Source organism: Hippopotamus amphibius, chromosome 3, assembly GCF_030028045.1.
Source record: "Hippopotamus amphibius kiboko isolate mHipAmp2 chromosome 3, mHipAmp2.hap2, whole genome shotgun sequence".
Taxonomy (NCBI): domain Eukaryota; kingdom Metazoa; phylum Chordata; class Mammalia; order Artiodactyla; family Hippopotamidae; genus Hippopotamus; species Hippopotamus amphibius.
Window position 1 is genome coordinate 167,672,026 of NC_080188.1, and position 13,562 is coordinate 167,685,587.

The window sequence follows — 13,562 nt, forward strand, 5'->3', positions numbered from 1 at the left end:
CAGAGGCCCAGACCTTGTAGACCAGATGGCACCAGCTTGCTGATGACTGCATAGCCGCTGTGGTCTGTGCTGGACCATTTGGTGAAAGTCAGGGGTTTTATTTTTCTGCAAATCCATCTTTAGGTAGGAATGTTGAGTGAATAGAATGTTGTTGGAAGGAATGGGGTGGGGGGAGCTGAGGGTGAGGAGATAGATGGGGAGAGGGGGGAGGAAGGGGGGGGAGAGAGAGAGAGAATGAGACGGGAATCCATGCGTCTCCCTCTCTGCTCACAGCATGGAAAAAGTAACAGGGGTGAAACAACAGGATGAGAAAGGTTGACTTGACTGAAGCTTTAAGACAATGTGAGTGACTACTGTCTGCTTCCCAGCCCTGAGGATGTGAAAGTGAATAACCAAGGCCCTGAACTTACAGGGTAGGTGAGAGCTGGGAGGGAAAGGTAGATGAGACACACTTGACCAATAACCACATGCCCAAGGCCATGCCGGAATCTGGTACCAGGCTGAGAGGGGTGGTGGGCACGACAGAAGACTGGCCAGTTTCAACAGAGGAGGTAACACACTGACCTTAGGCTTTCCTGTACTGGGGAGGGGAAAGAAAGAACATTCTGGACAGAGAAGAGTTAAAGCAGACGTTGAGGTCTCTCTTATTTGAGCTTTTCTTCGGTCTTCTGCTAAATATTTCCCTTTCTTAAGCATATGACTCTTACTGAGAATTTCATTTACACATGTAGGCAAGTATAATCATTCTAGGAGACGTTATACAAATAAAAGACATCCTGGTTGATGACTCCTGAACGAGTAGAGCCTCTGAGAGAGAGAGTCCGTATGGAAAGCTATTTTTCATGCCAACTATTAGTATTTTCAATTAAACCTGCTTAGTATGAACTGGCAAAACTACCTGCCATTTACAGCTGTCTCATTTCTGTTCCCATAAACTATTGGCCTGAAGAGATCTGATCTTTCCTTGGGTGGGTCCTTCCTCACCTTATGTGGAAGGTGCCACCTGCTTTTCTACTTCATGACTCTCCTGGGTACCAGGAGTCCTGTCTTCTCCAGACATTCTGTTTTGAGCTTAATGGAAATGGGGCTGGTGAGTTCAGATTTATTAAGGGGCTAGAATGCTTATTTAAGGGGGGACATTTTGAATCAGATTTGGGGATATTTTGAATCAGATTATGCTGATACCAACTTTGGAGAAACTATTGACTCTGAAATAACAAAAAGAACAGGAACAAGTTTTAAAATTCCCACTCGTCACTCTGACACAGTAACTGTGGAGATACATCTGCACCTCCATCACATCCCACAAGTGGGTTAAGAACAGGATACATAAGAAAGCTAGTAACTAGTGCCCTCTAAAGCTCTCTCCAAGGAAGTCTAAGAAGAGTGCAAGCTCTTCTTTACAGGCATCACAGTCATAAAGATTTACAAGATTGGGAAGGTGATGTCATCCACAGGGCCTCAGGGCTATAAGCAGAGCCAAAGAGTAGAGCAAAGCCTTTCTGCTGTCTCTGCGGTCCTAAACTTCCTCATCTGGTCTTAAGTTACACCAGTTGGGTCGACCCTCCAGATGGCGGCCTGGTCCAGCACGTTACTTACTTTTTCCTCCATTATGTTTGAGATTTGTTTCTCATCATCTGAAGAAAGTACTTTTAATTTAGTACTTTCTAAAGTATTAAAAGACGTGTGTATTTAAAAGGTGGAAGAACAACTCTTTACATATATCTGCTAATTTAGAAAACCCAAATAATTTGAAAATAGTCCTAGTAGTCACTAATCAAGTATGTAGACTACAACAGGGGGTCCAGGAAACTCCAGCCCGCAGGCCTGGACCTGTTCCTGTAAATAGTTATACTGGACCACAGCCCTATTCATTTGTTTACAGATTGTCCACAGCTGCTTTCCTGCTACAACAGCAGAGCAGTTGTAACAGAGACTGTGTGGCCTACAAAGCGTAAAACATTCACTATCTAGAGCTTAACAGAAAGCGTTTGCCAACCTCTGGACCCCACCAAAGTATCCCAATCTGAGAAGAGTTTAAAAGAAATGTATATATACATAAATAAATATATATATGCACACACACTCACATACACATACTGGATTGTTCTCAGGAAAATAAATAACCCAAAGAATACATTACGAGAAGCTTCCCCTTTATCATACCTTTTAAAACATCTTATATCCCCAGTACCACACTCAGGCCACACCAAGTATAAAGGGTTACAAATATTCAGATTTTATTATAAATAAAATACTGTTTTTTTTTTAACATAAAAAATGCCAAGTGTTGCATTTTATTTACCACCCTGGAGAGCAAGACCAAAGAGGTTAAGGCAAACAGCTAAAGTGAAGGCACATGGAAAAGGGCCACAGTTGGAATTAAAAGGGAGAATTCCAGGGAAGAGCTGTGTATGTTCCCTGTGACACCCAGCATTCTGCAGCAGCCACCCTGTCAGTTTTATTACATAAAATACAGATAACTGGAACTATACAATAACATAATGGCTATATTGCAGGAGTGTAATTAAGGTATCGTCTTATAAAGAACTTTTATCTTAAAAATAAAATTCTGTTTAAAAATATACCACACAGATGGAAAAGGAGAAAAGAAACAACAAAAAATCCCCCGCATTTCACTGTGGCCTAGGACTTACTGCAGTGAACCTGACCTATAGGCTAGATGGTAAACTACCTTCGCAGTCTATCTTCAGTCCTTTTCCTGCAACCTTGACCAGAATGTCTATTACGACGTGACCACTTCACAAGAGCAACTAGCTAGGAAACACTGACGTGAACACTTGGCAAGAAAAAGCCATGCCTCCTGCGATAGGAGAAGAGGCCTGAGAAGAGGAACGCAGTGGAAGCTTAGGAGGACGCCAGCTCAAAACGCCAGTAAGTCAACCCTGGGATGCAAGGAGATGGAAAGTGGAAGAACTAAGTTGGACCACCTCTCCCACTCCACCTATCTGCAGCACAATCCCTGATGCCCTACGAGCACTCAGGAATCACGTACCCCTTACAGAAATGACTCGTCCAGCTCAAAAGATTGCCGGAAGAGCACTGCTCGCTCATTCCTGGCGAGGCTCACACTGACCGTGAAGATGCCCTTCAGCAAACTTTCCTAGTTTGCACCATCCCCTGTCAACCTGGCGTTCCTGCTCTGGGGCAGGCACATCATGCTGTGGTCGAGGACCATCAGGACTGCAGCAGAAGAGGGTTCGAGGTACCTCTTTATCGTGGCTGTGTGTGGAGGAAAGCAGGTGGATGTGAATGTCAGAGAACAGACCTGCTGCAAACACAAGGCGAAGAGCAAAGCAACGGGGAACAAATCCAATCTGAAGAACAGCAGATGGAAGGGAAGGAGGTATACAGACACATTGTGCCGGTGAAGAGGAAAAATGAAGTGAAGAAGTGAACGGACAGTGCCATTCGAGAAAAAGGACCAAGTATATTTACATAAACTCCTTACTCTATAATCATGATAAACAAAAAAAATTCACACAAAAATATAAATTTGAAATAATTAATAGCACCAGTGTGTCAGATAATAAGTTTCTTTCCCCCGCTACGCAAAGTACAAAAGTTGCATAGTGTTAAAAGCTATATATGAATCTCAAAGGCAGGTTGGTAGGAGGAAGGGGTTTGTGGCAGAGAATCGTCACACTGTGATCTCAGAAGAAAACCGCAGAGCTGAGGATCAGAAGTTGAGAAGCTCACTAGGAAACTCCACATAAGGGTCTTCCCTCTACACTTCAAGGGAAGGTTTAGAGGTGGATTTAAATCACAAAGTGCAGGAACTAGATGGTGTTGGCAGCTGTGTGAAATACTGAGTGCAAGTATTTGCCACCAGGATTTGGCAAACAATGTGCTCTGAGGGGTTCTACAAGATGGGAACACCAGAAGAAAATCGAGGCTAAGGGTCAAATGTTTCATCTCTCCCCAATGGAAGAAAAATGGATACGTGGGATCGTGATGGTACAAGCTGCATCTCAGTTTTATCCCTTTGCTAGAAAAGACCAGGACAAGGAGGCTCTTCTTTTGTTTGTCAAGATCTTAAGGACCAACCGTTTCTCTGCCAGGTAACAACACTAGTTTCAAGGCTAATATACTAAAAAAGCACTAAGAATTAGTTTGATTTTGAAAAAAAACTTTAGTGGTTATCATATCCCTATTTCTTCTGTATAAATTCCATTTTTATAGGAATAGAAGACGTCTATTGGTGAGTGCAAGCTGCCCATTCAGATTGAAATTATCAGCTGCCCAAAGATCTGAAACAAGTTTATCTTCCTAGTCAATTATTCACATCTGAGAAAATGTTCAGCCTGCTTCTGCAGTCTCACGTTCTCCTGGAGACTGTCATGAATCATTGCATCCTTACCCGTGGATGGCTCAGTGTCCTAAACTCAAAATAGCTAAAACAACTGATGATGGCTCTCGGCATTCTAAATGACCAATACCTTTGGCACAGGATGTGTATTTCCTTTCGCTTAAAAGGAGGAGGGGAAGGAGATGTAGATGCATTTTCTTTACCTATAGACTGGATTTACTGGCCATCGCAATGCTACTGTTAGTAGCCAAACTTTTCCTTCATAGAAACAAAAGTACTGAGACTGAGGAGGTTCTGTTGGTATCAGTGAGAAAGGGAGGGCTACTTGCTCAGCCCTGGCATACAATGGTTCCCACGAAGTGTTTAAGCCACTGTACAGCAACGCAGGATGCCACGTCCTTATACGACTCGGGAGGGAAAGGCGGGTCTAAGGGAGCGCCATAAGTAGAAGAGAGACTTTATTAGATAAAACCCTTTGCTCCTGATTCACGATGTTTAATTTGCTTCTCTTGAAACTTTGTGACCTTTCCTGGTTCAAAAGGACAGTGGTGGAGAGCAGCAGAGAGTGGGGGTCTGAAAAAATGTAATCTTTGCGTTAAGGCACTCTGTGGCCTCACAGTGGCTCCCTAAAGGAAGATGCTAGGGCTTTTCAATGGACGGGGTGTTGAAGCAGCCGGAGGGTAAGGTCTTCTTGATGTCTTCCAGGTTGCGGATGTCCTTCATGATCTCCTCGATGTCTCTGTTGTAGTCCATGATGGCAGCCTCCTGCTTCCTGGCTTCATTCTCCAGGTTAGACACCTTCCGGTCGAGATCACTGACTTTCATTTCATCTTTGGCTTTGTTCAGGGTACCTTCAATCTCATTTAGTTTGTTCAGGTCCACTGTGTCCAGTTGCCCTGCAGAGTCAGAAAGGACACAGAAGAGACACATTCAGTAAGAATTATAACATCACTCCACAAGTACCCCCACCAGCCTTTTTATAAAGGAAGCCCAGCAGCTGCCACCATGTAAAAGTGGCCTGAGAACTTGACCCCTGTCATACAAGGGCATTAATAATGCAAACCAAACACAAACACTGACCTAACCCAGCGGGGATGGGTCAAAGCATACAATGAATATTGGGGCTGGGTTTTGTTTTTCCCGAAAAAATGGTTTCTGTGAAATGTTTTCTAAATATACAGCTACCATGTTCTAGACCTTAAGCCTCACTTGTGCTTTTGATGGCACTTGGTAACATTTAATACCTTTTTCATGTTTATACATGTAATCTTTGTGTCTTTTTTAGTGCCCTCTAATGAACACAAAAATCTTTACACTAGAACCCTAAGCCGTCAGCTCTTCAATTCCAGGGGAAACTGTGCTGTTCTGGGTGTCATGTCCTACTCCCAGGAGTTAGACTATTGCAGGAGCCCTCCTATGGAAAATGGCCAGGGTTGAAATGTTGAAATAATTTCAGCAAAGTGTCACTTTAAAATTAGCAAGAAAAAGAGGTTCTTTTGAAAGGAACTACTTCTATATTAAACGAAAGCAGCCAGCTGCATAATGACCAGCACTTTATGCATATTGCACTCGATTAAATTCCCACAAGACCATTTTACATCAATGATTCTCAGATGTTAAGTAATTTGCCCAAATTTGCACGGCTTACAGGCAACAAAGCAAAGATTCCAACCCAAGTCTGACTAACTTTAAAATCCAGCCTTTTCTAGCTTACTTTCGTTTTAAAATTCATCAGCTGGCACATGATTTATTATTTTTGAAAATTGAGACAGATAAAAATATCACTCCCCCCACCCCCCTAAAAAAAAAAAACCTCCACAAAACACTGACTAAAACCAAACTTTAAAGGCTACCACATTAAAATAGAATGCCTTGTTACAAAGCTATACTGGATACAGTATTACAACTTTATAATGGAGGCTGGTGACAAAAGTTTATCTGCCCTATAGTGAGGCCTGCTCCCTGTCAAATTGGATTAAAGGAACATTTCAATATGCCTATAATCCTTTCAAAAAGAAAACCTTTTCTCTCTCTTTTGGCATAAAAACTGTCAGCTCATCAGATTATCCTTTAATCGATTATCCTTTAAAGTATTCTTTTATTCTATCATTGAAATCCTTCACTTTAAATCCTTTAAAGACACTCTGCCAGCATGAAGAGCGAAAAATAATCACTGTTCAACTGTATTATCAACCTTGACCATAAATGAGCCGCCCTAGCTGGCAGCAAATCTTCAAAATTTTATTAAGTCCTCAGACTAGGTCAGATTCCCATACTGAGGTCAGATTCCATGGAAGGATCAAGTAAGTTTGTGTTGAATTAACACACCTTAAAGTCACGATTCAGTTCATACAGTCTTTGCACTGTAATATCTACTTTTGAGTCAACTATCTTAGATCCCAAGAACGGCAGAAAGAATTCAAAGACTGTCTGAAATGACTCTGTGATTACTCACCCAACTGCTCCAGGAGGTCATTAATAACGTTGAGGAGACTGGTAACAGAGTTTTTGGCCTTTCTGGCATTAATCTCTGCTTCCTGAGCAGCCTGTGAAACCTATATAGGGAAAAAGGATAAAAGATACAGTAGCCTTGATGATATGTTTCCATCTTCTCGAAATATCTTTTCCCCAATGAGTCAACAAATCTAATTTTCAGATGCTTTCCCTTCTTCTAACTCATGAAACTATTCTCTCACTGTAGGGCTTTTTTTTGCGGGGGGGGGGGCATTTCTTCATGTTGAGGATGTTATTATTTTTAATTCCTATAACAGTCATGAAGAGGCAGTCAGCATGCCTACCATGACTGTATTTGTATTTCAAAGATCGATGTTACCTCCTTTTCTCACTCAAGAATACATGGTGGTGTATTCATAATACAACTCATCAAGCAGAAACAAGTTACTTTTTAAGGATGAGTATAAAAACTACCATTTTAGAAATAAAACATGTCCTTCGGGACGATCTTAGAGACTTGACTGTTAGAAATGCCCTATTCTTGGGGCTTCCTAGGTGGCGCAGTAGTTTAGAATCCGCCTGCCAATGCAGGGGACACGGGTTCTATCCCTGCTCCACGAAGATCCCACATGGCTCCAGGAAGATCCCACATGCAGCGGAGCAACTAAGCCCGTGAGCCACAACTACTGAGCCCACATGCCGCAACTACTGAAGCCCACATGTCTAGAGCCTGTGCTCTGCAACAAGAGGAGCCATGGCAATGAGAAGCCTGTGCACCGCAAAGAAAAGTAGCCCCAGCTCGCCACAACTAGAGAGAGCCCATGTGCAGCAACGAAGACCCAACACAACCAACAAATAAATAAATTTATAAAAAAGAAAAAAAGAAATGCCCTATTCTTAGAAATTTTTCATAATTGACATTCTTTTAAAACTCCCTTTCTCCGTGCAATCACACACACACACAAATTGGGGCAATACAATTTACATTTAAAAAATCAACCAAAGGTAAATATATTTGGGAAAATTCCATGAAACCTGAACAAATACACTTGTGCATGAGTCACAGGAAATGTCAATGGAAGAGGAAGTGTCCAAGTATCAGAAAACAGATGCTCTCACAAATAAATCTAGTCAGGATATACACAAGCAGCTTTGAGCTTCCTACCACAGAACAGTTTTTCCTGGTTTTTGGGGGTCAAGAGAATACAAAGATTTTGGATTGAAACAATGTGAAAGTTTTAAAAAGAAGGGAAAACCCTTCACAAATAAATGATCAACCTCTGTTCAAATCGCAGCCATTCGCACTGCACCTTCCCACGCTGTGTGCAAGTGTCCTAGCAGAGCTGTAAAGGACTTTGCCTCGGCCATACTATCTTATTTAACCTGCTGTCTGCAGTCTCCTCTTCCAGGAACAACTGTGAACCTTCACTCTTTCTCTTAAAAAAATAGGTTATATATTCCAACAATACTGAAGTAATGCTGGCCTTTCAGGATTGATATTTAAATATAAATAGGATAGTATATGTGAGGGTGCCCTGGCCTCCTTAGAAGTTACTTAGCAAAGGGAACAAAAGACTGATCTTCTTTCCACACTCTGAATTGAATCCATACCCTTTTTTGAAGCTTGTAGAGAATATACAAGGGTGAGTCAAAAAGTATCCGCACTCTGGTTACATTAAAACTCCTGTTGGCTGCACTGTTTTATCAGCGCTTTCCCTTCAAGGCTACTGTCTCCCCAGCCACTCCTGTGCAGGTGTGAACGCATCATGCCAGTTCATTTGTAACTGTGACGTGAGCAAAAATGGGTGCCCCACTCGTGGTTTGCATGAAAGAAGAGCAGCGTGCAGTGATGTGTTTTTTGTGGTCTGAGGGTGTACCCGGTGCTGTTGTTTATCGAAGACTTTGTATGCAGTACGGAGAAAGTGTTCTGTTGTGAAGAAATGTGTATGAATGGATAGAGAAGTTCAAGAAAGGTCACATAAGTGTTATTTAGCCATCAAGAAGGAACCGGATTCACTTCTGATGAAGAAGTGAAGACAGCGGTGCATTTGTGGCTCACACTGCAGCTCAGCCTAAAACATTTTTTAATGACGGAATATGAAAGCTTGTTGACAGGTGGACAAAGTGTATTGAAAAGCAAGGAGATTATGTCGAAAAATGATGCATTTGTCTTTTCTAAAAGTTAACTAACATAAATTCTACAGCCAGAGTGCGGATAATTTTTGACTCACCCTTGTATATCTTTCCCCTCTGTCAATAGTCTCTAAATCTAATGTTTCTATAATTGTATTAAAACATATAACCCAGAGACCCTCAGCACATATGAAATATACACATTTTTACTATACGGGAATTTCCACTTGAGCCATATCTTGCTATAGAAAATTAGGACAATCCAAACAAAAACCAAAAAATGCATAATAAAATAAGGTATTTGCACAAGGATGCTTCCTGTTATCACTTCCCTAGAGACTTCTTTACCTAGATTAACAGGTTTAGTAGTTCTTCTTTCCATCCCAGGGTGAAAATGATCTATACTGAAGGGTGTGATTTTTAGCAGGAGTGGAAGAAGGGTCCTTTCCTTGCATTGAAAGTCCACAATTAAACAAGTTCATGTCTGACATTACTGTGATTATAATCAGATTGAACTGGAAAGGAATATTTCCACTGTGACTCCACCAAAGTCTTCCAAAGCAAAACATAGCATAAAGCAGAAAAATGGACCCCAGTCCTTGTTGGGCCACAAATTCACAAGTCAACTGTGTTACAAACAGGGTTATGAATACACATCATTGCAAAAAGTGAAAAATCAAATTGGATGTAAATTTGGTATGTTTCGTCATCTTCAAAAATATCCTTTACACAAGAAACTGGCCTTTGCCTTTAGGCAGCAAGCTGCTGGGAGAATAAGAAGAGGAAGGAAATTAACTTTTCATTGCATTCCTTTTTGTTCCTTTTTGATTTTACACCATCTATGAATTACCATTCAAAAATATAAATACACACTTTTAAATGTCCTAAAACCTCAAATGTGTAAAACAATGTTTTGCTTTTAACTGAGAGTAGCTTTGGGAAGGAACTATTGTGCAACAATCTGGCAGAAGATCCAAATTCCTTGTCTTCTATGTAAGTTACTAACCCAATTCTTGACCAGAAAACACAATTAAAAACAGAAGTCAATGTGAACGAGACTCTTCTCAACAAGTTAGAGATTTCTATTATTAAACACCCTTCACTTTCTGCCCATTAGCAAACATGCCAAAATCACTCACCATCCCGGCCATCATCATATCCTGGTCAGCATCATCTTGTTTTTTCTTCAGCTCCTTTTCTGCTTCCTGTAGTTGTTTCAACATATTATTCACCTCATTGTCCAGATCTGTAACTTCTGCAAAAGTCCTCTCAGCTTCTGCCTTGGTGCTGGTGGCATTCTAGGCACAAAGTAAACAACTGTTAATGAAAACAGTTCTCCTTTTTCTAAAGTATGCTGCCACTCCTTTTATAATCTGTAAAATGGCTCAGAAATATGATCCAGAAAGAACAGGGCAATAATTTGTACTATATGTTGAATTATCATTTATCTGGGCTACAAATAACAGTAATGAAAAAAATAACATTACCACCCAACATAATAACATTTTATATTTTATAAAAGCACTTTGATCTGTATCCTCTTATTTAATCCTGTTAATAAAAATTCCTGTTCTATCATTGCCATTTTTAGTTGGGGTCACATAGTTGCAACATTTAAATGGTGTATACTTTCCACCACATCGTACTGATCACTCTTCCGCTTGGATAATTTTCTATTCAAAGCTAGCCTTATTCGACTTGGTAGTTCATCATAATGTACAAAAAGTCTATAATCTTGAAATATGATATATTGTATAAAATATAATTAATCCAAGAACCAACTGTTGTAAAGAAACTAAAAAATGTGTGTGATTTTTCAAACACATAAGTTTAGAATCAGCTCCAGTTCCTCCTTTAAATAAAACAGATTGATCTTTAAGTAGGAGAAAGCTAGCCTAGAGAAATGATTCTTTAAGATGAGTAGAAAGAATCCTAGCACCGGTAGCTACAAAAATTCTAAATAGGTGGGGCTTAGATACGGCAACATGCTTGAAAGGGGGGCTTGAAAACTGTACTGACTTGACACTCCACGTAAGATGGAAAAAATACCAACTGTCCATGTCAAGGAACTGTGTTTACTTAGAAAGAATCTGATTTTTGTGGGCAGGGACTCAATGGGTCCCTGAAGTCATCCCCCCACCTCATAACTCAGACCCTGCCATTGAGACACCGCAGAAATTTTATTTTATGTTCCTTTATTTTTTATAATTTTTATTTCATATTGGAGTATAGTTGATTAACAATGTTGCGTTACTTTCAGGTTTACAGCAGAGTGATTCAGTTATATGTATACATGTATCTATTCTTTTTCAAATTCTTTTCCCATTTAGGTTATCACAGAATATTAAGCAGAGTTCCCTGTATTATACAGTCCTTGTTGGTTATCTATTTTAAATATAGCCATGGAGACACAGTAGAAATTTTAGAGTTAAGGACCCTTTCAATGGTTCTCCTTCCTCAATCAATGTGGTTACCTGCTCTAATGCCTAGTTAAAAAAAAATGAACGACAAGGATGGTGTAATATAACTTTTCTGGAGTTGAGGAAAAAATTGGCAAGAGCTTTCGAGTGTCTGGAAAGAAACTGGAAAACGACTAGAGAATATATGGGCAAAGGCTTTGTTTTGGACAAGAGGGGCGTGCACACCTTTCCTTTCTTTTTTTTTAAGCTCTTTACTGGAGTATAATTGCTTCACACTGTTGTGCCAGTTTTTGCTGTACAACAAAGTGAATCAGCTGTATGTACACATATATCCCCATATCCCCTCCCTCCTGTGACTCCTTTCCACCCTCCCTATCCCACCCCCTAAGTCATCACCAATCGAGTTGATCTCCCTGTGCTGTGCAGCAGCTTCCCGCTAGCTATCTATTTTATATTTGGTGGTGTATATATGTCAATGCTACTCTCTCACTTCGTCCCAGCTTCTCCTTCGCATCCCCTCCCCCATGTCCTCAAGTCCGTTCTCTGCATCTGCATCTTTATTCTTGTCCTGTCACTGGGTTCATCAGCACCATTTTTTTTTTTAGATTCCATATATATGAGTTAGCACTGGGTATTTGTTTTTCTCTTTCTGGCTTACTTCGCTCTGCATGACAGACTCTAGGTCCATCCACCTCACTACAGATAACTCAGCTTCGTTCCTTTTTATGGCGTGCACACCTTCTGGACAGCGCTGGCGATCCTCTCTGCCTCGTGGGCCTTGTCCTTGGCCTCGGTGGCATCTGCGGCAGCACTGCCCAGGGCCAGCTGTGCTTCCCTGGTCTTTTCGTTGGCTTCCATTATGGTCTGGTTGATGGCAGGGATTCTCCTCAGTGCCTCCTCTGCAGCCGTCTTGTTATCATTCACTCGCCTATCAAAATCTACAACAGGTTTAAATTAAGGAATGCAATTAACCTCTCAACAAGCCAAAAGGGAACCTTTCAGGCAGCTGCCCCTGGGTTCTGTTTTACGAACAATGAATGAAAATCAGCATGGACTGAAATCTTAGGAGGACAACGCACACAGCTCTACCTGGAAGATTCACGTGAATGAGCACCTTGTTTCTGGAGGGCAGACTCTCACTGGAAACATCTCTTTTCAGGCAGAGCTGAGTGTACCATCGCCTCCACCACATCCAACCACAGCCAACACTGAGAGCCGCAGTTTACTTAGTGTTTACTATATGGCAGGTGCTGAGTTAAGAGCTTTATGTGCTTGTGATGCAGGCACTGTATCATTTTTATATGTGAGAAAACTGAGGATTAAAGAGGTAGGTAATGTTTTCAAGGCTGCACAGGAAGAGGTGGATCAGGGATTCTAACCCAAACCCACGGACACAAAGCCCACACCTTCCACCATCATCCTGTAAAGCTTCTATATTTACAGAACCTATGTTTATCACAGGCAAGTCCAAGCCTACAGAGTGAATTGAGCACACTTCTTTTTTTATCTTGGGTGAGGAGAGAAAACACAAAGATTGAGATGCAATTGGCAGAGAAAATGAAAAATAATCTCCATTTACCAACACAAGGCAGCCGAATGGCACATCAGCTACATTGGTTACAGGAGTTTTTTACAAAAGAATCACCCTAGTGGAGGACACATTTGCCCTGACACCCTGTGACCTGACCCCCTCATACCTTTCAGGTTGCTGAGAATGTCATTGGCTTCTTGTAAGGTATTTCGTCCCTTTTTAGCAGCTTCTTCTGCGAGAGCCTTAGCAGCATCAGCTCGGGCTAGGAGTTGGTCAGCAGTCTGCAAACACGTGGCAGATCAGAGGACAAACCTTCCCAGGTAAAGCCCTTCTCTCTCCTAACAGACCAGGCACTGTCAAGCCACCACCCTGACCCTGGCCAGCACACAGCAGGTAAGGCCTGGGCATCGGCATAAGGCCCTCCTCTGAATACTTTTGTGTGTGTGTGGCTGCGTCTGTGATTGTGGTCACATCACAAACACAGCGTATAGTCAGTTTCAATTTTTGCCTCCAGAAAGGAAGCAATGTGCAAAGCAAACCAACCTGCTGTTCGGTCTTTCCTTTCTCCAGAAGGTTCCTAACTTCGAATTCTTTCCCTCTCATGTCCTCTCTGAGGTCCTCATAATCTTTTAACTTCTGGTCAATCAGGCGATCCAGGTCCTCAGCTTCCTTCTTTATTTCATTTGCCTCATTC

The 13,562-nt window shown here is 41.4% G+C and overlaps 1 protein-coding gene across 1 annotated transcript in view; it reads right to left on the minus strand.

Moving 5' to 3' along the window:
* Positions 1-2,216: 2,216 nt before the first annotated feature.
* Positions 2,217-13,562, minus strand: part of LAMC1 (laminin subunit gamma 1) — a 122,875-nt gene continuing 111,529 nt past the window's right edge. The window contains exons 23-28 of the mRNA XM_057726731.1: positions 13,412-13,561; positions 13,035-13,149; positions 12,076-12,275; positions 10,057-10,215; positions 6,786-6,885; positions 2,217-5,226 (exon numbers count right to left, since the gene is read on the minus strand). Coding sequence (XP_057582714.1) covers positions 4,970-5,226; positions 6,786-6,885; positions 10,057-10,215; positions 12,076-12,275; positions 13,035-13,149; positions 13,412-13,561 — 981 coding nt within the window. The 3' untranslated portion in view covers positions 2,217-4,969. The remainder of the gene's footprint in view (positions 5,227-6,785; positions 6,886-10,056; positions 10,216-12,075; positions 12,276-13,034; positions 13,150-13,411; position 13,562) is intronic.